The sequence below is a fragment of the Apteryx rowi genome, unplaced genomic scaffold (genome assembly GCF_003343035.1).
Source record: "Apteryx rowi isolate R43461 unplaced genomic scaffold, aptRow1 scaffold_82, whole genome shotgun sequence".
Classification (NCBI taxonomy): Eukaryota; Metazoa; Chordata; class Aves; order Apterygiformes; family Apterygidae; genus Apteryx; species Apteryx rowi.
This window is the reverse complement of record NW_020451116.1, coordinates 310,381-332,824: the sequence shown is the minus strand read 5'-3', so window position 1 is coordinate 332,824 and position 22,444 is coordinate 310,381. Positions and strand designations below refer to the sequence as shown.

Here is a 22,444-nt window from a genome sequence, read left to right as displayed (position 1 = left end):
TGGAGATGCTGTAGAGAAAGACAGAAATTAGTTGTAACCTGGTAGAAAGAAACAAGTCAAAGATGGCACCTAAGACAGATGATTAACTGAAAAGATGTTGGTGTTGACAACAGCAGAGAGAACAGGAGGAAAAGGAGGACTTCATTAAAACCAGGACATTGACTTCTGGCACTGTTACATTTAAGTTGATAGTGAGAGGTTCATATGGAGAAAGTAGAGATACGGTGGGATGTACAGCTGATAGCACAGGGTGAGAAAAGCAGAACTCAGCAAATTGAGACAGTCGGCAAATAAACAGAAATACAGAATTGTGAAAGCCCAATGAGGGAAAGCTACTGAGGCCTAGGTATGTCTACTGTGTCCAAGCCCCTGAGGTTTGGCTAAAGGACTTTAACAACAGTAGTTTCAGAGAACAGGAGTGTGGTAGCCAGACTGGAGATGGCCTACTATGGAACTGCAAAGGAAGAACCTGTGATAATAGTTGCAGAAGCCTAGAGGTGAAATCAAAGATTATGGCAAAACATACAAGTAGTCTGGCCCGGACTTTTGCATTCTTTTGCAACATTCTTTCTGATCAGCTGTACTTATTCTAAGAGGAGAGAGGATAAGTGGAGAGAAATCTTTGGGTGTAGGTAACAAGGAGAGAAGCCCGGGAGGTATGGCTCTGCAGATTATTCTAACCTGGATGATGAAGAACAGCTCACTCTAGAATTAAGCAGCATTTCATTCTCAAAAATTCTAACCTCCTTTTCTGAGTCATACTAACCAGGCTGATTCCATGTTCCTGCATATGACTTCGGTGGTATCTGCTACAGTGTACTGTCTTGCTTGGCCAAGTCCAAACACCTTACAAGAACTGACAATTACAATCCCTGTTAAATGGCCAACATTTGTCTAGGACTTCTACAATAGCGCAATAATCCCGCCTTACCTTTGGCATGAAAAGAACATTTTAAAAATAACTATATAATAATCCCAGTATTTTTACCAGGTTGATTCTCTACAGTTAGTACACCAAGACTCCTGGCCATATCTTGTCAGTTTGAAAGAAATGTCAACATCTCCTAACACGGTTCTATTCTAATTGGTATGGCAGGTCAATCTGGAGCCCACTGGTATCACAATAGCATCATTGTCCCCTATACTGCTGTCCATACAAGGTAGTAGGGAGCCACCCAGAAACTAAGAGAAGTTTCAACCAATGGCTTAACAAAAGTCTGTCACCAGCAAATATGTAATGTATGCATTTGTGTAAAATACTTCTGCAAAAAAATTCACCTTGGATGAGTAAACTCTTCCAAAGAAATTGTGTTTCATTAGGAAATCCCTAAACTGCTCCAGTCAGTGTCTAACGAGCCAAAGCAGAATTCAGCAAACACTCTTAAAAATCCAACTTGTAATTATTACAATTTTATAACAAGAAATGTCAACCAATCTTCAACTAATTATCACAAGAGAGGCATTTCGAGCACCCTGTATTAAGTTGAGGGGATTAGTTCCAGACAAACATTAATCCAAGATCTCTTGCCAATGTGACATTAGTTCATGCTAGATAACAATTAGATTAAATCATCCAAAGTGATGACCTCAGGTTATGCCGCTCACTGCAGGGATGCTGGGGACCTGTCTATCTTTTACGTCTCATTTGACCTGCAGTGATTCCACTAAAAACTCATTGATTAATCACAGATAACTTTTACTACATTTACTATCATTGTTTTAACTTCAGAGAAAACTTGTGGAATCTCATATATCACTGGGTGCATGTACACTTGCCTTTAACTCAGACCAAGAGTGCATTTTTGAGGCAAATCTCTCAATCTTAGTCAATCCTTCCTACTTACTGTGCTTTGCTTCACATTGCAGAGTAGTCTTCGAGCATATGAACTGGATTTCTTTTTGATGAGACTAGGTCAGGAAATGGGCTCATGGCACACCTAATGCACTTCAGTGGTCCTTCACTTCACAGAAGTCATCTAGACTTAGTATAAAGTGTCTGCCTTACATCCTCAGTAACAAGTGCCTCATTCTACAGATACACTCCCTTTTGAACCATACCAGTTGCTAATGGAGAAATACCCTCTGTACGTTTTTTTCTGAGTCAGGAAAGAGGTTCTATACACCATTAACAGTTCTGTAATAGACCATATACTTAGATAAGTAACTTCAACTTACTTTAATAGGCTTGAATTTAATCTAGCTTAAGGGCTTTAGAGAGCACATGATTCATAAGAGATACGTAAATTGACATGACCGCATATCACAGGAAAAATGAAATACAATTGGTAACACCAAGCTCTCTCAGCAATTCTAAGCTGTAAAAGCTGCCTGGGACACAGTCTCTGTGGATTAATTTGGGGACCTCTGGAAACAATTATCCAAGAGGGTTTTTTTTTCCCTTGAACTTTTTTTTGGGGGGCGAGGGGGGCGGAGGAGGGAGGCTGAGACAGAATCGAAAAATGAAAGACCAGTATCAGCTAGAGGGCTCCAGCACATGTTGAGTAAAGTTTAAAACAAACCCGAATATTGTTATAACTTCCAAGATAAGTGAACAGGCAGCAGGAGAAGGTATAAGTGCAATGGGCACTGTGGCTGCTAGTTTATCTTTGCAAGTGTTTGAAAATAGATGACAGCATATAAAAACCTGAAACTCAGCACTACCATAAACCGATGCAAAATGAGCTGCAGAGATGAAATGGTGCAGGCCTTCTACTATTTAGTGCTTCCTGAAACACTGTAAGCAGGGAAAAAAGTCCTCATGGTCACTGCTGACTTATCTATAGTGCATTTCTTAGCAACACAGCCATCAATACACCAAGCAATTTTCAAAGCGCATTATCCCTGTCCATAAACTGTGGATCAAATAGTGAGAAAGGGGAGGGAAAAATGCTTTTTCAGTCATAGTACTGTCTCTGACAGTTCCAAAAATTTTCTACCTGTAGGTCACTCACCTAAATAACTGGGAATACATATTAGAAATCTAGCCTTCCATTAGATAGAGGCTAGCATCAGAATTGACATTCACTTCCTTCCTTACATTATAATTTAAAACAGCTGCTTTTTCCACCTTCCTTCTCTCGCATTATAGTTTAATATAGCTGCTTTTTCTACACACCTGATGTTCTAAAAGAGGAGGACTGCATGTAAAAACGTATGCAGAAGTGGGTTTAACTAATGCAAGTTGTGTTCAGATTGCCTTCCTTCCCAAAAGGCATGCATGCATCAGGGTACATTTGGGGATCTCTACTGTCAGAGCAGACTTCCTTTTTAAATTCTTTCACATTCTCTGTGTATTAAGGAAGAAAGGAATGAAGACAGATGCCAACTGGTATTTTCCTTCCACCACATTATGTTAGATTTCATACCAAAGTTAGCACAGATTCTGACAAGGCAGCTTAGGAGAACTGCAACAAGCCTATCCAAAATTCCTAGCCTTATAACCAGCCAAATCAGTTTGGGGGGGCTGCTTCTGCTGCTATAACATTTACTCTTAAATTGTCGTGTGACATGTTAGCTAGCTTTTCTCTCCCTACTTCCAGTGCACACACTAAGGGGATTTAAGACTAGATATCCTCTTTAAGAGGATAAAGACTAAGGGCCACAAACTCAGTTTAATCTTCTCATTTGACCTCTGAGAGAACTTGCAGAAAAGGTCCCAGCTGGGACCTTTCATTGAGGATAACACCTCTCCATCAAGAACTGGGCTTCTGCACAATTGCTGGGCTGATACCAATAAATCTGCACCAGAAAAGAACTGAAAAAGATGGGGGAGGGGCTACAATCTGGACCAGGAGTTTTGCTATTGAATTACATAGAGCCAGGCTTTTCATCAGCCAGTCATTAGGTACCAGGGCCAATTCTGAATCACTGGCTAAATTGAAGGATGCTTCCACAACTCATGTTTTTTCTTGTAGGCTTCACAGTAAACTGCGCCAGCATTAAACTTCACTGAACAACCTAAAATGGATATCAGCTAGCATTATGGCTTTCCAGAGTCAAGGCAAGCCACAGGGACAACTGACAGAAATGAAATTTTGCTCTTGTATGAGACAAGCCTTATCACTCTGCTAGCAGAACTACCCAAGTGGGTGCCAGACAAAGACTGCACTGCCCTTCATCTTAAAAAGAACCCAAACCCATTTTCCAAAAAGCAGATCCCCTTTACAGAAATTAGTTTTCTTCCAAGCTCTGTCTTAAAGATGAAGAGGTTATAAAAAAAGAATACAAGCATATCTTGTACATTGCACCAATATTCTATAGCAAAAACAAGAACCTGGGGTCTCTATGTGTCTAATTCACATTTCCAGAAGTATCTTAAACAATAGGAGCCCAGTTCCTAATGAGGCAGGACAGTGGGACTTAAGCACTTCTGATATTTTAATTGTCTAAATATCTAGTCAGAAATAAGTTCATCACAGCTTGATCTGATCAGCAGTGCAACCAAGGAAGAGAACGTTTGAGGACATTGCCTATACGATTTTCATTGAGCCTATTGTCATTTTTCTTCTGCTTTTTAGCTATTTCTTTCTTTTAAAAAGAAAACTTAGATTTATTCTGAATTGGTTAATTGTGCAAAATCGACAGCTCTGGACTCAAACCTTTTTTTGAACAAAAAATGGATCCAGGGCATTGGCAAAGTCTCAACTGCCATTTGCCTGTTCTGAACTTAAAGCAGCAATGGAGAAGCTAGGCAGGAAGCCAAGGAATTAGCCTCAGGCTAAACAGTCTCCTACAAGAAACAAGCTGTGCTGTAGGACAGATAATCACACCATCCTCTTGCCCAGTTCTGCCAGTCACCTCCCTATCCTCTGGTGTGGCAGGACTCCAAGAGCTGTCTGCAGATGTCCAAGAAGATGTCAGCAGGACTCAGTATGGCTTGATAGAAGTAGTGTTGTAAAAAGGACTGATTACCACTTCTAGCAGACAGTTTCCTCCATGGACAGGTCACAGCAGGATGAAACACACGTTTCAAGTACTGAAAATGCCTACCGATACAGGTCACATAAGAAACAAGCTAAAAGCCAAATGAGTTCTCAGGTCAGCAAAGAAAACAGCCCAAAATCTTTGTGACATCTTAACAAAAGAGATGCCAAGAGCTCAACTGCAAGGTCAACAGTGCTGTGGCCAGTTCAAACAATCAAGTTAAACCCTGGGAATGTAAAGAGACAGAAGGATGATGCTCATTGCTACCCAAAGGTCAAAGCGTTTACAGGATATTCCAAACCAAGTCTGCGCCTCACTGTACCCAGTCACATAAGGTGTTGAGCAATTGGCTTTATCTTGCATTTTAGGTTATGTTGAGAATTTACTTGCAAAAATCTTCCACTCATCTGTTTAGACATGTTTTCACACTGCCACACAATTTGAAAGAATTTGTATACTTCCAGAGCAAACACATCATCAATTATCAATTAAGAATTCATGCTCAAGTCTGTCTGCAATTAGGAAAACATTTAAGTACATGCTTAAGATCATTTCTAAATAGCAACATTTTCCTGAGTTGAATCCTAGACTTTTTGAACTAGGGCTCAGATCACATAAAGAAATGAGATTCCATTAACATCTTGTTGCAAAGCTAGCAATTTGTAAACCTTCAGAACAGCTTTTGAGATCTTGGCCAGGGACATTTGCAATGCAGCTGGTCTTCATCACTTCTCTTGTTTCGTGAGATGATTAGATTGAGGTTTACATATATTCACTTAGTTTTCATTTTGTTTTTAAAAAAAGATTGATAAGACACACAAGGACTAGTTGTATTAGTGTATTAATGAAAGCCAGCTTACCCGCGCCCCCTTCTCTGGAAAACATTTGCATCCAGCACTGCAATCACGGCCCCCACATGGCCCACTGTAAGACTTCTTTCCACCCTGTTTAAAAAAAAAAAAAGAGAGAGAGAACTGGTCAGTTGATGATCTTCCTTGGTTTAAATGCTCTAATTTCATTACATTTATCGTGTGAGTTTGTAGGGAAATAAATGGCAAAATATGCTTAAATTATGCTCCTCCATAATTGACTCATTTTCAGAATCACCAAACAGACAGAAAAAGTTGGTTTATAAATACATAGAGGACAGGTGAATCTACAGAAGTTGGCACTATTCTGCAAGGTGCTGAGTGTTTTTTAGGGTTACCAAAGTTCAAAAAACTAGATGACATTTTTAGATATTGAGTCTGCTGTTAGACTAGGATCATTATCAATAATTAGAACTTGCGCCTTGGCCATCCTGCATGCCCAAGTACCTCTACATCACAAGAAATACCAAGACAAATTTACTTTGTGATTCTTGCACGTTTCCACCAGGAACAAGCTACAGCCCCTGAGCGACTGAAATCAGAGAAACTACTGTGGCTTTTTTAACTAAGAGGAGATGCGTAAGGAAGACAGTAAGAAATATAAATGTTCGAATGGACATGAAAATCTGTATTTCTGAAAATATATCATACAGACATGTTTACAAAACTGTTCAGCTGAGACAGTTTCAACCAAAAAATCACCTTACATAGTGTACTCTGTACAGTCCTACCCATCCAGGCCTCAGAATGTCATCCATTTCATTTAAGGCAACTGATGCTAGATTTTGGGGGAAAAGAAATAATACAGCACTTAGGCTTTTTCTTCTAGTCACTACTTGCATAAAGAATAAAAGCCTGCCAAACACAGCTGCTGTTGCTCTTCCAATAGTTCTAGAGACAGTGGTCTGCCCTTAATTCCTCCTCGTCAACACACACAAACACACACACTTTGTGTCCTTGCTCCCACATGCATCCCCTACCGTGGAGGTAGGTCTACATAAGGAAGGACCTGCACAGAATGACCAAAGAACAAGAAAGGATAACATGAAGTGGCATCTCTCCGGGGCAGAGCTTAGGCTGTAGGGAGGCACTGCCTATTGCATTTTCAAATGTCAGTAGATATGGATTTAAACTTAATTTTCAATATGCTATACTAGTATTAGTTATTGCAAGGATAATCATAATATTTACCTAAATCTGAAGTCTATCAGTAACTTAATTTCCAAATAAAACACAGATTGTGGCACTAGATGGAAGTCAACCACAGGAGTTTAGAGAGTTTCACCTACTCCCTCCCACACTCAACAAACTTGAAATACAGGACTGCTGACAACTCCGTAACAGCCCTGGAAAGAAAGTGCAATTTAGCCACTCATGAAGAACAACCCTCTCTAAGGAAACTGTCTTTCACTGTCAACTGTGCTCTGGTACAGGCCTGAGGTTTTGAAATTCTGAATGAAATATGGATATAAGATCCCCATCTCAAGGTGACCAAACTAAGTGCTGAAACAAGCCTGGACTAGAATTGAATGTTTCCTTACTAAAAGCACTCACAGAACATTATTTTTAAAGCCTTTAAAATGTCCTGATATCTGTCAGGTGAGGAACATGAAAATGAAAGCCAACTCATGCAAGTTTCTCATGCAACTTTGAACCTCTTCTTTACATTAGCTTTCTCAAAGGAAGTCATTTTTACAGTGGGTTACAGAAAATTTGTCTAACATCACTTAATACCTTTCCTGCTAAAGGTAGATAAACAAAATATCTGTTCATTTAAAAACCTGATGTTCACACTGATTTGCACATTTAACACAACTCTGTTTTTAAGGCAGTGTGAACAGATGAACAGATGTTAACCAAAAGCCTTAAATCCAACCTCCCACGCTTCCCTAGCCTGAGGGACTATTATCTCTTGCTGCCAAACGGTCACAACAACCTTCAAGCAATTCTAAGAGGCATCAAGTGGGGGGAAAGAAAAAAAAAAAGCAAACAGTAATTTGGTAGATTTTTTGGGTAATTTTGTTCAGAAAAAACTCCTGCAGACATGGGGCTTTTGGGCTACTCATTAACATCCTATGGCAGGAACCTAATATCACAATACTTGAGCAGAATAGAGAGAGGGCAACACATTGCGAGAGAGCCACCATAACATGAAATGCAATGCAGGGGCTCCCGACCCTACGCAGCAGGAAATAAAAGTGGACTTAATGCAATGAAGGTAAAAACAAAGAAAAACAAAGAGCACAAAATTTGCATCTAAAAGATATATGCCAGGCAATAAGAACASCTCCAAGCTGTCTGCTCAGATGAAGAATGAACAGTATGAATTTGCAATGTGAACGGGCACTTCTGTACATTGGCAAGGGCTCGGTACTTAAAAACTGGTCCCTGTCTTAACAGACACTCTGCTGAGAGGCCACTTCTGACCACAAGCAGAAATAAGACTTTATGATCTGATTCTGGGAGGACCCACAAGTGAAGTGCACCAAGAAACACCTTTTGGCATGATGATATGCATGTCCTGCAGTGAGAATTTGGACTCATTTCTAGCCAATGGATATCTCTGTTCCTGACACTTAACCATTTATTATACTCTCAGCACATAGCTTTATGCTGTGCGGGAATCAGACTGTGCCTTCTCAGATGCTTATTCAACCCAGCCTTAAATTCTTCAAAGATTTTAGTTTCCGATATATCTCTTTTCCAGGTTATTCTTTGTTCCAAGTATTCTGCATGAGCTTTCAGCTCCCATAGTTCTGCGAATCCTGCTTTCCTCTCAGGAGGGAGTTACGCCAGACAAACTACTTCATTACAGGTTTGGATTCCTCGAAGGTCACTGCCTTGCAGCAGCTGCATGCTCAGAGCCCTGAGCCCACCCTCTTAGAAATGCCCAGGCTCGGGGCAAACGGGGCCTTCCCAGCGGGGCCCAGAGCGCCGGACAAAACCAAGCGGGGCTCCCCATCCCGCTGCTTGCGCTGCTCCCCACAGCACTGTCTCTCGTATAGATGGTTCTAGTCAAACTCCCACTGCTGTCAAAAGTCGTCCTTCCATTGATTTTATTGGGCATTGGACTGAACTCTCATTGAGGTTTATTAAAAACTGAAAATATGCCCACGTTTTATATAAAATAGTGTGTTCGCACTGTAGTTCTAGGTTCCCTTTCAAAGCGTGAGGAGTCATTTTGCTCACTTGTGAAGGATAGCATTTGGAAAGGAAGCAAACCAAAGCCAGTTGGCACCAAACCAGGTGTTACATGTCATAAGCATTTTATTTAGGGGAAGTAGTTGACATCAGACACTCCAAGGCTACTTAAATAGCAAACAGCCATGTACATAATATTTATGTATACAAGTCTAAAGGCTGTATATAACATTCTAGAGTACAGTGTTCTCTTCTGAAGTAGTTCAATATATTTTTTCCATTCAAAAAAAATCTCAAATGTACAAACTCATAGGTCATTTGAACATTTATAGATATGCGTAAGCATGGGTGCTTCATGCTTGGCCTGTGCACGTATTCAGGGAAGAGATATTTCCAACTGCTCTGTGATATTATATTTCAGATTGACAAGCATGGTTCCTCAGAAACAATAAGGAAGTAAGGAAATGAAGATACCAGTTATAGCAGGGTAAACCCACCACCAATTATAACAGAAATGAATTAAACTATTTTAATTGTGTTGGTTAGAAGCAGACCAAGGTTTTTAAAACAGAAAACATAAACATAAAACAGTAGCACTGTTGAAAAATAGACAATCTCTGAGATTTAAATAGCTATAATACAAACGAATAACACACATACTGATTTTAATTGGGATATTTCAGGCTTATGCGAGTATTACTCACATCGCAATTTAGGAAAAAATATATTATTTAAGAAGTATCTATATGAGTGAGAAACTATTTTTAAAAGACATTAAAAACAAGTGCCAGTTTAAGAACAATTTTCCTCTGCTGCTTCTGGTGCATCTCCATCAAGCATTTATGATGCAGATGGACTGCCATTTCAATCTTTCCATTGACTTCAGCATGCTCTGGAGCGGGGCCAGAAAGAGTAAAGAAACCTAACAGCTGTGATGCTGTAAGAGGTGTCCCAGCCTCGGACTCGCTCCAGCTCTTCCACAGCACCACACAGCTCCGCACAGGACCTGCGTATGATCTTGAAGGCCCTGTCTGCAGATCCAAAGAAAATCGTACCTGCAGCACAGGGGGAGTAAACCAACTAACACAGGGCTTCAGCAAGAGATTTCCATGAAGCATGGTTCAGAGGCAAGGGTAGGGCCCAATTTTGTCTTAAATCTTCTACACTGTACCTAAGGATCACATTGCAGAAGAGCTGAGAGCTACTGTCTGAGCACAACATTTCAGTCAAGCAGGAAGGGGAACCCACAACCCAGCCGAGGAACGTGACGAGGGCAGGTGTTGGGAAAGGACAGCAGAAAGGTGAAAACAACATAACCCTCCCTTTAGCATGAGGAAGTTCAAGAGCAGTGGCTGTAATGGGAAAGTAAGCTGGAAACCTTTAGAAAAGAATAGATTCTAAACAGTATCAGCATGCAAAATTGCAGGATGAAAAGTGCACTGAAAGAGCAGCAGGCCAGTAGGCAAAACAAAGAGGAAAAAAGAAGATAAGCAAAAGATGATGATAACAAAACAGAAAGTGGAAGAATCATAGCCTTGTCTAAGGAAAAATGGCATGGATGAAACTTTTTTCCCAAGACTTATTTCTGCTAACTTCCCAACTCCAGTGAAGGACCACTCTTGTCCAGAATAAAATCCTGACAGAAACATCACAATAAAATGCTGGAAATGGCACATAATGAAAACTTCTGGAAGCCACAAATAAAACATTTTCCATACAGTTCAGGGTCCTATTATCTGCTGATGACTAATAAAGAAATTATACTTACAGTACCAGACATTCAGACAGCCTGGTAAAATGTCACAGTGAAAAATCTCTAATGAAACATAATATCCCTGTTTACTGCATGAGCTAAGTAATGCTGCTGTGTTAACCTCACCCTTTTTAACTTTTCTAGCTTTTACAAATTAAATTCTTTATAACATTTTCTTTGTCTATGATTCTTTTAGCTGTTGCATTACAGAATTTAGAGCCCAGTTCTGAAAACATTTTTGCATGTGATCAGCTCCTCTTTCTGAAATTGGCATGTCAGTCTGCTCTGCAAAGCATGAGTAAATACAAAGTTGCCTTAGTGACATGAAAGGAATTCTCCAAAGCTAAAAATCCTTGAAAAAAATGATAAACTAGGAACCACAGCAACCTCTGTACTCAGAAATGGCAGGATGACCCAGCTAACACAGCGTTATGTCATACGGCAAATGGATTCAGTAATTCTTCCCAACGTGTGAGGTGTCACAGAGCAGAAATAACCTGACAGGCTTGCCAGTTAGGTTGCCCGAACACAGTTGTTGGGATTTGTTTGGCAGTGAAGTACCCAACAGGTGAGAATAAAATTAATCATGTCAGCAAAACATCAGATAAAATTAAAATACAAACAAATTATTCTCACGAAGAACATCAAGCACCTGAACTCATTTCAACTTTCCTCTAGTGAGATGCACCAAACCGCGACTTTCCCTGTCCGCTCAGTTTTTCTGAATCGTACAGAGAGCAAGGTGATGGCCAGGAAGCAGTAACTGGAATCTCTGCTGTAAAGCGGGGGGAAGCGGCTAGCAACTAATGAACAAAAGGAGGATACGAGCCTCTGAGCAACAGGCCTCACCGACACCTACGGCCTCGTTTGCCTTTTTTAGGCTACAGCACAGTACCAGCTGTAGCCGTGCACGCTCTGGAGAGAGAAAGTGACTTCAGCGGAATTAGTGACATGGTACAAAGCACGAGCAAAATTTCAGCTGGAATACTGTGCGGTGTTTGTCACCTGCTTTCAAGAAAGATGAACCCTGCACAGGCCCAGAGCTTGAAAATCGCAACACACGATTTAAGAGCCTCCCGGCTACAGAGCATGGTTTATCCAGGCCAGCAAAATGGAGATTCGAAGGTGATGCAACTGTTCTCTATACTTTCATCAGGAAGGTAAACGCCAGAGAAGTTGAAGGACTTAACTAAAAACGATGTTCTGGATACAACTCTGCTGCTCAGGAGCATTTACGCTTCTGACTCAGTGGCTGAGAAGGGATGTCGGCACAGAGATCGCTTATGGTAAGAGCAGATAAAACAGCACCACAGGTGGCTGCCAGGGCCTGAATGCTGGGCTACCTTATGCCACCCAGTTAGAAGGATGGACAATACTGGCACAAAAGCAAGCGTGTATAAACTTCCATAAATAGATGTAGGAGGAAATTAGAAGGGTTTTAGGCAGAGGGCAACATCCTTCCAGTTACAAAGGCAAGAGACTTAACATTTTTTATAAACCGCTAATCCTTTGCAAAGGAGACGGCTACGACAGTGGCCAGTCACAGTAGGAGACGGGCCTCGGCGGTAACCTGCCCCTGTGCCTGTGTTGCTGAAGCTTCCCGTGGCAAAGCGGCACCTCCTTGCCCAGCCCAGCTCCAGCCACTAGCAGCAAAAGCATCTAGAAAGAAAAGCATCCTATTCAGTGAAAAAAATTGACTTTGTGAAATAAAGTTTGGTGGAAACTGTCCTCAAAGTCTCCATTTTTTAAACCTACAAATTTCTCCTATAACTTGCTACGTTAAAAAGTGGTGTCAAATTGTGTCAAGCCTGGAAAAAACATTTTTATTTGACTCTAATAGGATTACAAGTGTAAAAAACCCACATTCAAAAGTAAGAGTCTATACAGTTTAAATACTAACTCATAAGCAGCATGTAAAGCCAGACTATAAGCCCTTCTCTCAGGCCGAGAACCCCCTTATTCCTCCTACAGTCCCAATGGAAATCAACAGCTTCCAAACACTCCAGCAACAGGAACGTCACATACTGATTATCTGACGTTAATAGATTAGAAACTGGCTCTGAACCGCTCTGTCTTCTGATGTTTGTCAGTTTTGTTGCGAGGATGGCACAAGAGCTCTGCATCCTTTTCCTAAATAGCCTATCAGTCAATGAACATGCAGTTAAAACCAGACAGTCTATTTACAGCCTACATGAGCAAGGACACAACACAAAGCCACAAGTTTATCTTTTACTGCACAAAAGGTCTTTCAAATGAAGCTATTAAATGTGAATCTGTAGCTAAGATACTAATTTATTTTAGGGTTCACTGATTTCTTTGGTAAACCAATTTCCTCAAACATTTTCATTCATTTCGTAGAGCTGGCAAACATCTCAACTGGCAACTGGGACCGAGTGAAAGTTACTAATAGAAACTAACCTTCCTCCAATTCAACCTACGCATCAGGTTACAAAGCTTAGAGAAAGTCCTGGTCCTAGAGAAATTAATGAAAAATTCTGACTGAATCAAATTTTACCCCCATACCCACTCCCTGCTTTCAATTCTGGGGGTGAGACAGGAGTGCTGTTGCATGGAAAATTTAATTTAAAATGAAATAAAATAATTCTTAAAGGCTAATTCCTGCATTTTATGCACACAGCAAAAAATGATCTGATGCTTTTCGAACAATAAAGTTAACTTACTCACATTTTTTGAGGAAACAAGCATTTATCATTAGCTGAATGGAGTTTGGAGATAGACTTTGCAGACTACGAAGGGAGTCTTTCTCATGGTAGAGGGTTTCCAGGATTTGTGTATGACAGCTGCCAAGTATACCATCTAAACTATCATATTTGTGCAAAAAAGGCATATAAGTTGCCACAGGCCTCATTTCCACTTGTTAGTAGGTGAAAAAATACGTAAGCAGAGAAAGGATGATTACATCATCTGAAAATATGAGTAACAAAATTCCAAATAGCTCCACATAGTTCAGAAAAATCAAAAGCTTCATCCTAGCAGCTACACACAAGGAATGGCTCTTCACTGGTCTCGGCTGCTGCCTGGGAAGCCACCAGCACAGCTGCCGTCTCGGCCCGAGCTGCTCTCGCCGTGCCGCGAGGTCCGGCAGCTGCCTGGCTTTAGGATCCTGCAGTTATTCCAGGCAACACCTAAGCGGCTCAGCAGACTGCACCAGCCACTTCATATCTGAGAATGATGAGGAGTCTTATTCAAGATACAATTACCAATTTTTAAATACTCAGCATTATGACAAGGATTATAAAACACTGTTCACTACATTGATTTCTTTAAAGACAGCATCCATACAGAGCACATTTTCTCATCTTTAGGATGCCTGTCAGAGATCCTTGTTATTCTAAAGCAAGAATGACTCCATAGCCTATTAGAAAGAGAAAAGATCCTATTAGATCTTTTATCACCTTTACTATAGTACCGATACAAATTTGTGTAAGAGCTTTTGTTATTTTTGTTTCTTCTTCTTTTTGAAATTCACGGTGTATTCCTTAACAGATGAAATTTCGCCAGGCATAAAGAATGTGTACGTGGGTGTAGGCACTCCTCACCCGCGCCCATGAAGCTGCGCGAGTGGTAGGTGTGCGCTCGTCTCTCAGGGGGCTCTGGATGGAAGTGAGGAAGGGAGTACGGGGAAAGCAGTTTTCATTCCCTGCATCCTACGGGGGTGGAGGGACTTCTCTGCATTAGTCTCACTCAAGCCAGCGCATGGGCAGCGCTGGGAATAGCCATGGGATCCACTACTGTGCAAATGCACCAGCGTCAGCTGCAAGGAACAGGAGAACTACTGTGCCCCACGGCAGGGAAAACTGCTTGCAGAGGACTCGGTCTCACCTCAGGGAAAAAGGATTGCACAGGCAGTTTGTTGCTTTAATTTATAAAGAAAGTGCCCATTGGTATTGTTTATGCATCCCAAAACACATCCGTTTGTATGGAAAGAGACAATGGAAATTCACTTTCAGGTAAATTTCAAGTGCACTTTCACATATTGTTGCAGCACATAACACTGAAAAACACCGACAATATTAGCAAAGAATCTGCTTTCTTTATGCCACTCTCTACCAAAGCTCGGCAAATGCCAAATTAAGAAGAAAAAAGCCCTTGTCCTACTTCCGCACCTTCACAAAGCTATAAGCTAGAGAACAAGGCCGTACACGGTGATTCCAAAATCGGAGATAACTGTATTAGTTGCACCATTTAGCATAGCTATTTACCAAGTGTGAACCTTCTCAACAGCATCATAAGCCTCACACAAGATCACAACACTGGCTAATTCCAACACATACAGCCAACTAGTGCAGATGCTTATAGTACTAAAATTGATAAATAGATCGATAATATTTTGGATATTATAAAAGTATTGATGGCGCAGCTAAAGGAGGTGGGCCTTAGGGCGTTGTACAGTGTATGTGTATGAGATATGTAACCATCAGCCACTCCAAACCTTTATGAACCACACAAGCAAACCAACTAAAAGCAGTAGATCTTGGGAAAAAACCCAAACCCATCACTACCTCACAACAGAGAAAGTGCACTCTTCCATCAAATAACCTGCTTTCAGACAGCTTCTCACTTTATCCTTAAATGTTCTCCTGATGTATAAAAGTTTTCACACACTCCTAAATATATGCTTGTAGCTTGAAAACAAGTTTTCATGAGTAGCTGCATTTAATCATTCAACTGAAAGGATGAAATAATTCAAGCCACCCTTCTATTTGTGATTTTACCTTGCAAAAAGCTGTGCAGTCATAGATGAAATGTGAATTTTTTGAAAAACCCCCATTATTTTTTTTCTCCAAATAGCTGAAGTTTCCAGTGTTGCATCTGAACTGTTGTCAGTCCCATATTATCATATCTTTTAAAGCTACCTTTAAAGCTCTCTCAATTCTCCCTATCAGTTGCCAAAACAGTAGCACAAATTTCAATAACTATGAAGCATATGCAAGTAATGTAATGTTTCACTTTCAAAAAAAATCTCAGACTTAACTACAATCTTGTAGAAGACTTTTCTGCCAAGTCACCATAAAACTAACTATTCCCTGTCCACTGTAATCTGAAAGTTTTCTTTCTTTAAAGGGGAGGGAAATCTTGCATTCAGTATATTTTGTAAGGACGTAGCTTGATCTATCCATGACCAAGTGAGATTTTCAAGCCTATATTTTTATACCTAACATCTAAAACAACTTAGCTACACAGTACTATTGCATGAGGAGTTACTCATTGAAGATTTTTTTCCCCCAGATGGAAAGGTTTTGGTTTTTGAATACAAAAAACTATCATTTAACCACAACAGAAAACAGTATCTTGAGTAACTTCATCCCTTTCAACTAAAATGCTTGTTCAGAGGCTTACGTAACTGGGGCGAATGCAACAACTCCTCCTGTACAATCATACTGCATTTCCGCTTTTGCATTCATGGTGGATACAGCTGGTCAGTGGACAAGCACTTGGCCCTGAAAGCAACTTGGCTCCTTCCTCTTGTAAACTATTCTAACCAGTAAAAATACTACAAGAGAGAAATCTTCACTGAAAGCCAAGGGGAGGTTGATAGTACTTATCAGCAAAACCTGTACTATGAAATAAGCTGGAATGAGTCCATCATGATTCATCCTCCAATTTTACAGTCAACACAGACCACCAACTTTGAAAATATGGCAGCAATTTATTATTTGCGTTTTATTTTCAAATGCATAATTCCCCCAAACCATCTGCTGTAAAATGTCTGTTTTTTTAAGAGGAAAGTTCCAGAGCTGACAAGCAAATGATGATCAAATTTTCAAAGTAAAAAATGAGGAAAATGTTTTTGGTAGAAACTGGCTGCACTTTTAGTGATGCGTTCGGCAGGATGGTGATGGATTGAGAGGCGGGGGAGGGAACCGCATCCAATCTTCCACTCCAGAGCTAACTCCTAATCGCTCTCTGGATCTTTTGGACTTGAGTCAGGGAGAAAATCTCTGATGTAAGTGTTTACCATGGTGGAGTCACACTAGGGGTCAATGTAGCCTTATGTGTGGGAGACAGCTGGTGTAAGGATGCTTGATCTACCTCATGGGATACGACTGAAGAGTGGGAAGAGCACAAGGAAGCACAAAGCTGTCAACGTGAGCAGAGTCTCTTAAGAAAAGTGACTTTCGAGCCATTTTTGCACTTAGTTTAATATAGATTTCTACAGGCTCAGCTAACTCAGCCAGCATCAAAATGTTGCCTAAAACTGAGAGGGGGGAGTTGTAAAATAAGCTACAACTGCACCTGAACACAAAATACTTAAACCAGCTCAGGTCAGGCTCCTTTTCCCTTGCTTTACATCCTTCAAGGTATTGTCAAAGCAATACTAACAACTTGAGTAACTATCCCTTCCTGAGCGCATCACTGATCTTGTGCAAAAGCAAGCCACTTGTTCCAGGGATTTTCTTGCCACTTTCTTCCCTTAGATTTTCTTTTTTCTCTTCTAAACAAAGTAAATCAACTAGCAGCAAAAGAAATAGCCAGAATTCACCTAGTTCTGCTTTGTTTGAACTTTGTGCACATGCAATAGGTATATCAGCAATACTCTGAATCTGTTAGATACCACCTTATTTCCCCAGTTAAAACAACCTTCCCAAAAGCATGGCTCCACATTGCTATACAGTTAAACACATTTTCATATAAAAACCACTGAAAGACTCAGTTCCACAAAGCATTTAGATCCATGTTTAATTCTAATGACATCAATGAGAGCAAAGAACATGCTTGAATGCCTTGCTAAAAAGAAATCAACTGAGACACGTGGCCTAAGGAACGGCCCTTACGATACCTAGCTGAGCGCAGAGCAATCCTGCAGGGTAAAAGCACGCGTACCCTCTCTTGCCACACAGAAGATGAGAGCCTCCCCGCTCAGCTTGCACACAGGCCGTCCTCTGTGCCCAAAGCAGGACAACTGCCGGCTCTTCCCTGTTAAGGATGACTTTGGGTGTGATGATGGAAAGAAAGCGCAAATTGTACTATTCCCTGTTCAGGAACCATCAACTCCTTAAACCAAAGAAAGATCAAAATACCTTTAACAGCATAACAGAAGCAGTGTTACTCCGAAACACAGGGAGGGAAGTGTGTGAAACTCACTCTTTTATCTGCCACTTGCATTTTAAATAAATATGCCGTGTAGCTTTCTGCTGGAATGTTGCATACATTTTGTGTGATTAGCCCAAAGGACAAAATGAGCTGTTTGAAATATTCAAGATTCCTTCCTTGTCAGGATTAGGAAAAGGTTGCCCTCAGCACTGAATACCCAAGTATGCATATTTCCAAAGACAGCGCTGAAAATACCTAGATACACAGATAGCTACAATTCTCCACAATAGAGTGACAAAAAGATTCCTGAAATAGCCACTTTTATTTCACTAGCGTTTCCAGAACAGGCACACAAAAAAACGCCTGCGTCCTTTCCCACAGCATGGTATATAATAAAAATGCCTAGGATAATTTCAACCACCGCACTTTTTTCTCAAAATAATTCTTATTATATAAAAATCCATACTATGGGGAGGGAATGCAAGCACTCCTATTAATCAGCTGCAGTAGTGATTTCAAATCTGCACTAAATAGTTTCAGACAAGGCATTTCAGAGTACTCAAATTCCTTGTCACATCATCAATAGACACTGATTAAGAAACTCTGATATCCTGTCCTTAAATTATGAGAGAAGTATAGCTTTGAAAATGAAAATGAGTAAGAACTGGGTTTACTTTAAAAAAATGTTCCTACAGCAAGAAATCAGTGCTGCTGAGAGTCTGTCATAAATAATGGAAGTTATACATAGATTGGTTGGGCATTTCCATTTTATATATAAACAATTATCTCTGCCTGTAACACAAATTAATGGTTACGGCTGTGGCATTTGTCTGTTCAGGTTACTAATATACCCACCCCAGATTAGTTTTTAAAATAGGACAATACACGTCAGCTGCAGACAGGGTGGAACCAGCTAAGCACTACTCCCATGTGCAGAAATGGTTTAGTTACCAGACTATTATGCCCCACAGGCATGAAGTTTACCCACCTTTTCAGTTCATTACAATCTCTAAATCAAGGTCACTCATTCTTCTTTTGGGGATAGGCTAGATAAGGAACTTGGCCAACTCATTTTCTCTCACTTGACCTTTCATTTGATTTCTGAAACAGGAGATCTACATCACAAGTTACAAATGGATCAAAATGACCAAGACAGCTGAAAGTCTACATAATTATAGTTTATCTAAATAAAAACATACGTACTCATCTCCTGGAATTGTTGCAAGACTATCTTTCATAGCCCCAACATGATTAACTCTATAATCTCTATCTCTATTGCTTCACCTGTTTGCTTTCTTTCCCCATTTAGTCATTCAATCTCTGTTCACCTTGCACTCTGTGATCCAGCAACCCTGTCCTGGCGCATGTCCAGATACTGCATCGCTGCTGTCCCTGCAGGTTCTGTCACTGACTGAAGCAAGAACAGACTAAACCCACAGCAAATACTAGAACGAGGATCCCACTGCATGGGGCTCATAAAGTCGTCTCGTGGAGACTTACTACACTGACCCTGGAAAGCAACATGCACATTGTGTGTTCCGGGTTAATAAAATCACAAAAGCTGCTAAGGAAGCACTTTGTGTTCCACCCTCAAAATACTTGAGAGAGTAGTATCACTGTGAAATCTCTCTCTTTTGGGGGCAAAGGATGCCTGCTACTAGAGTGCTTGTTTTTGACACTGCACAATGGGCCATTTAATTAATCTTGGGGCACTGCAGTAGTAAGCATTTTTTGGTAAACGTCTATGGAGCTGTTACACTATCACAGGCAGATTTCTAGTATTTTCAGGTCAAAATACATATTTATCCCAGGAACGTACAACTGTTGACTCTTGGCTGTTGACTACTTCGCAATCTTGATTGGTCATTTAGCCTTTATCAGAAACATAAAATGCCACCAGGTCAGTTGTATCATCTACAAATGTCTTGTGCTAGCATAAAGGTCAGTGGAAGATCAGTTCCTTTGTGTTAAAATGAAAAATAATGAACTGTGAATATAATACATCCTTCAATTTGCGCACACTCCTGCATGCACATTAAACTGACTGAGAAAACAAATAAAAATAATAATAAATTAAAATCAGACATGCTGTTTTTCTGTAGCCCTACCACTCAGTAAAAGAAAAGTTTCATAAAGGGCTCAACCATGCAGCAAATGCAGTCAAAGAGTCCTTTTAAGTCCAAAAGTTTCTCATATCCTCATAAGAGGATAAAACAGATGATAATTAAGAATTTTCAAATACTGTAAAGATATCAGAAATATAAGAGTAACCAACAGGTAGAAAATAGGAAAAGTAAATTATGTTTAAAAAAGCCATGAGTATGCATCTGAGATTGATTATATCACCATGAGAGCACACATATAATTAAACATGGCTTTATTAAAATAATTTCCCTTTCTAACAACAGTTGTAGACAGTAAAGTGATTTTGATGAGTCCTTCCATCATGATGATGATAATGACCATAAGTCTCTAAACACGGCTTATCTATAAGCACATTTATCTCAAAGTCCTCTACAAACATAGTGGTGGTCCTGCAAACCATTTCTCAAACAGGCCATCTCTGTTACAGCTGGAAGGGGAAAGAGAGGGTGAAATTCTTATCTACTGGAAATACTGCATTTCAGACATTTTTTTCATTCCATATGGAGCAAAAGTTTGAAATTTTAAAATTTCCTGAAAAATGGAAGTCCTTTCAGGATAGAACAAAACGCATGTTTTTCAATATTGCAAAAAGAATTCAGAGCACATCTTTCTTATGCTGCAGCAAGCCCCAGGACCTCTGGGTTCAGCAGCCTGCGAAGCCAGGAGTCTGGAGGCCTGAGCTGCCAAGAAGCTAGGAAGACAGAAAAGCTGTCAGAGACCAGGCAGGTTTTCTAGAGAGAAAACTGCCCAGCTTCCCTCTAACTCAGTAGTGCCCTGTGGCCCTTCAAGCTGTACCGGAGCCGCACTTCCCAGCAACAGAATGTTCCAGGGAGGTTTTTCAAACCCGTCTGAGCAAACAAAACTGAGAGAGTCCATCAGCTGGAAGCAAGCCAAAGCAAGCCACATCCCCAAGATGCAGAAACTTCTGGGTTACAAATGGCAAGGATGAAGGAGCGCAAGGAAGAGCCAGAGCAGCTCCAAAACAGGCAGTGAAGTAGAATAGCGAGGGGCTGGAGGACACAAGGCTGGGAATTCAATACTTCTAACAACAAAAAGAAACCCCCTTTCCAGTACTACCCACCAACTGGAAATAGGGCTATGACCCAAGTCTACTCCCTCCCTACCCACCAGCAGGGTACTTCTGAGTTGCTTTTAGAGAGTCAGCTCTAGTCTTCTCTATTTCCCTATTCTAGCTTTGCTGTCATAAAGCACCGCTGTGGGGGCCTCACCCTGGGCTCCTGAAATTCAGAGAAGGGGGCAAGCCAAATTTGCACAGGAACCTCTGTATAAAAGCGTGTTTTCCTGCACTTGCTTTCTGCTCTGCAGAGCAGCAACAGCATAGCCCCCAGGAAGAGGTTCTCAGGTCCTGCCTTTAAGTCTGGCTAGATTTGTGCGCAGCAGGAACATAACAGCGTGGTCCAGAATTTAGGACCATTGTTCAAGACTTTGAAGACTGAAGTGTCTAGGGAATCTCTGAGACATAAAATCAATCAGCAGTTTTCTCACTACAGAATAACTCCTCTTTCATCATACTTTCATATAGCACATAATGTGCACAGCAGGAAGTTGTATTTAATATTACGGCTGTTGGTATAGATCAATTTTCTGGGCTGCCCATCTCACTTCACTCAGGTTTTCACCTTGCAAGAAAGGGCAAGCAAACTGTCCTTTCCTGGTAAAACGACCCTTCGTGGTAAATCAGCCAGCCAAGCACTTCACACAGAGCAGAACAGATTTGCTCAAGGATTCCTCTCCAGTCTATCCAGTGAGTACGTCACTACATGGCTAAACCAGATGTGAATTAGACAGCAACTTAAGAAGCCAAAAAAGGATGTATTCCACATCTAGGAAAAGTCCATGGCCATCATGCTGATTCTTCTTTCTACTGACACTGAAAAAGGAGAAGTGAGGAAGGGAGAAAATATAAACTGAGGTAAAAAACTACAAAATGACAAGGGAAACTTAAGGAATTCCATTGTGTACCCATGTGTTTATTTAATTTACTGTTTGGACTATTCAATTTCAAGTAACACTTTTAAACAGAGCAGATATCTATTCATCAACTGTGGATGTTGAAAGCTTCTGCCAAGAGAAAATGAACAATCATTGTTAAAGATAATCTTACCTGTCTGGAACGGGAAGAGATGAAATGCCTTTATAACATTTATCTAGATTAAACAGATCAGAGGAGGTACAGCTTGATGCAGTATTTTGACAGGATGAGAGTATGTTTGCTGAGGAATAGGTACTGATTAAATCTGAGAAAATGTGTGCCACAAACATTTCTACTGAGGAAACCAAAAAAGGATAAAACTTAAAACTGTCAGAATAAATGTATCATTCTGTTTACAAATATCCTAATGTTTAACACATATCTTGGTTACTAAGCAGGATTATTAGCTTTACAATGATATATTACAAAACACATAAAAATAAATTTTATGATTAGTGAGCAGTGGATAAGAAGAGGAGAGAATGACACACAAAAAAACTATTTTTAGCAACAGCAAAAAAAATAAGGGGAGGTGCTCCTTTGAGACATCATTATCAGAACTCC

The 22,444-nt window shown here is 40.4% G+C and overlaps 1 protein-coding gene across 1 annotated transcript in view; it reads right to left on the bottom strand.

Moving 5' to 3' along the window:
* COL4A6 (collagen type IV alpha 6 chain) overlaps positions 1-22,444 on the bottom strand; it is a 140,681-nt gene that overhangs the window by 83,006 nt on the left and 35,231 nt on the right. The window contains exon 2 of the mRNA XM_026089504.1: positions 5,784-5,867. Within this exon, the coding sequence (XP_025945289.1) occupies positions 5,784-5,867 (84 nt within the window). The remainder of the gene's footprint in view (positions 1-5,783; positions 5,868-22,444) is intronic.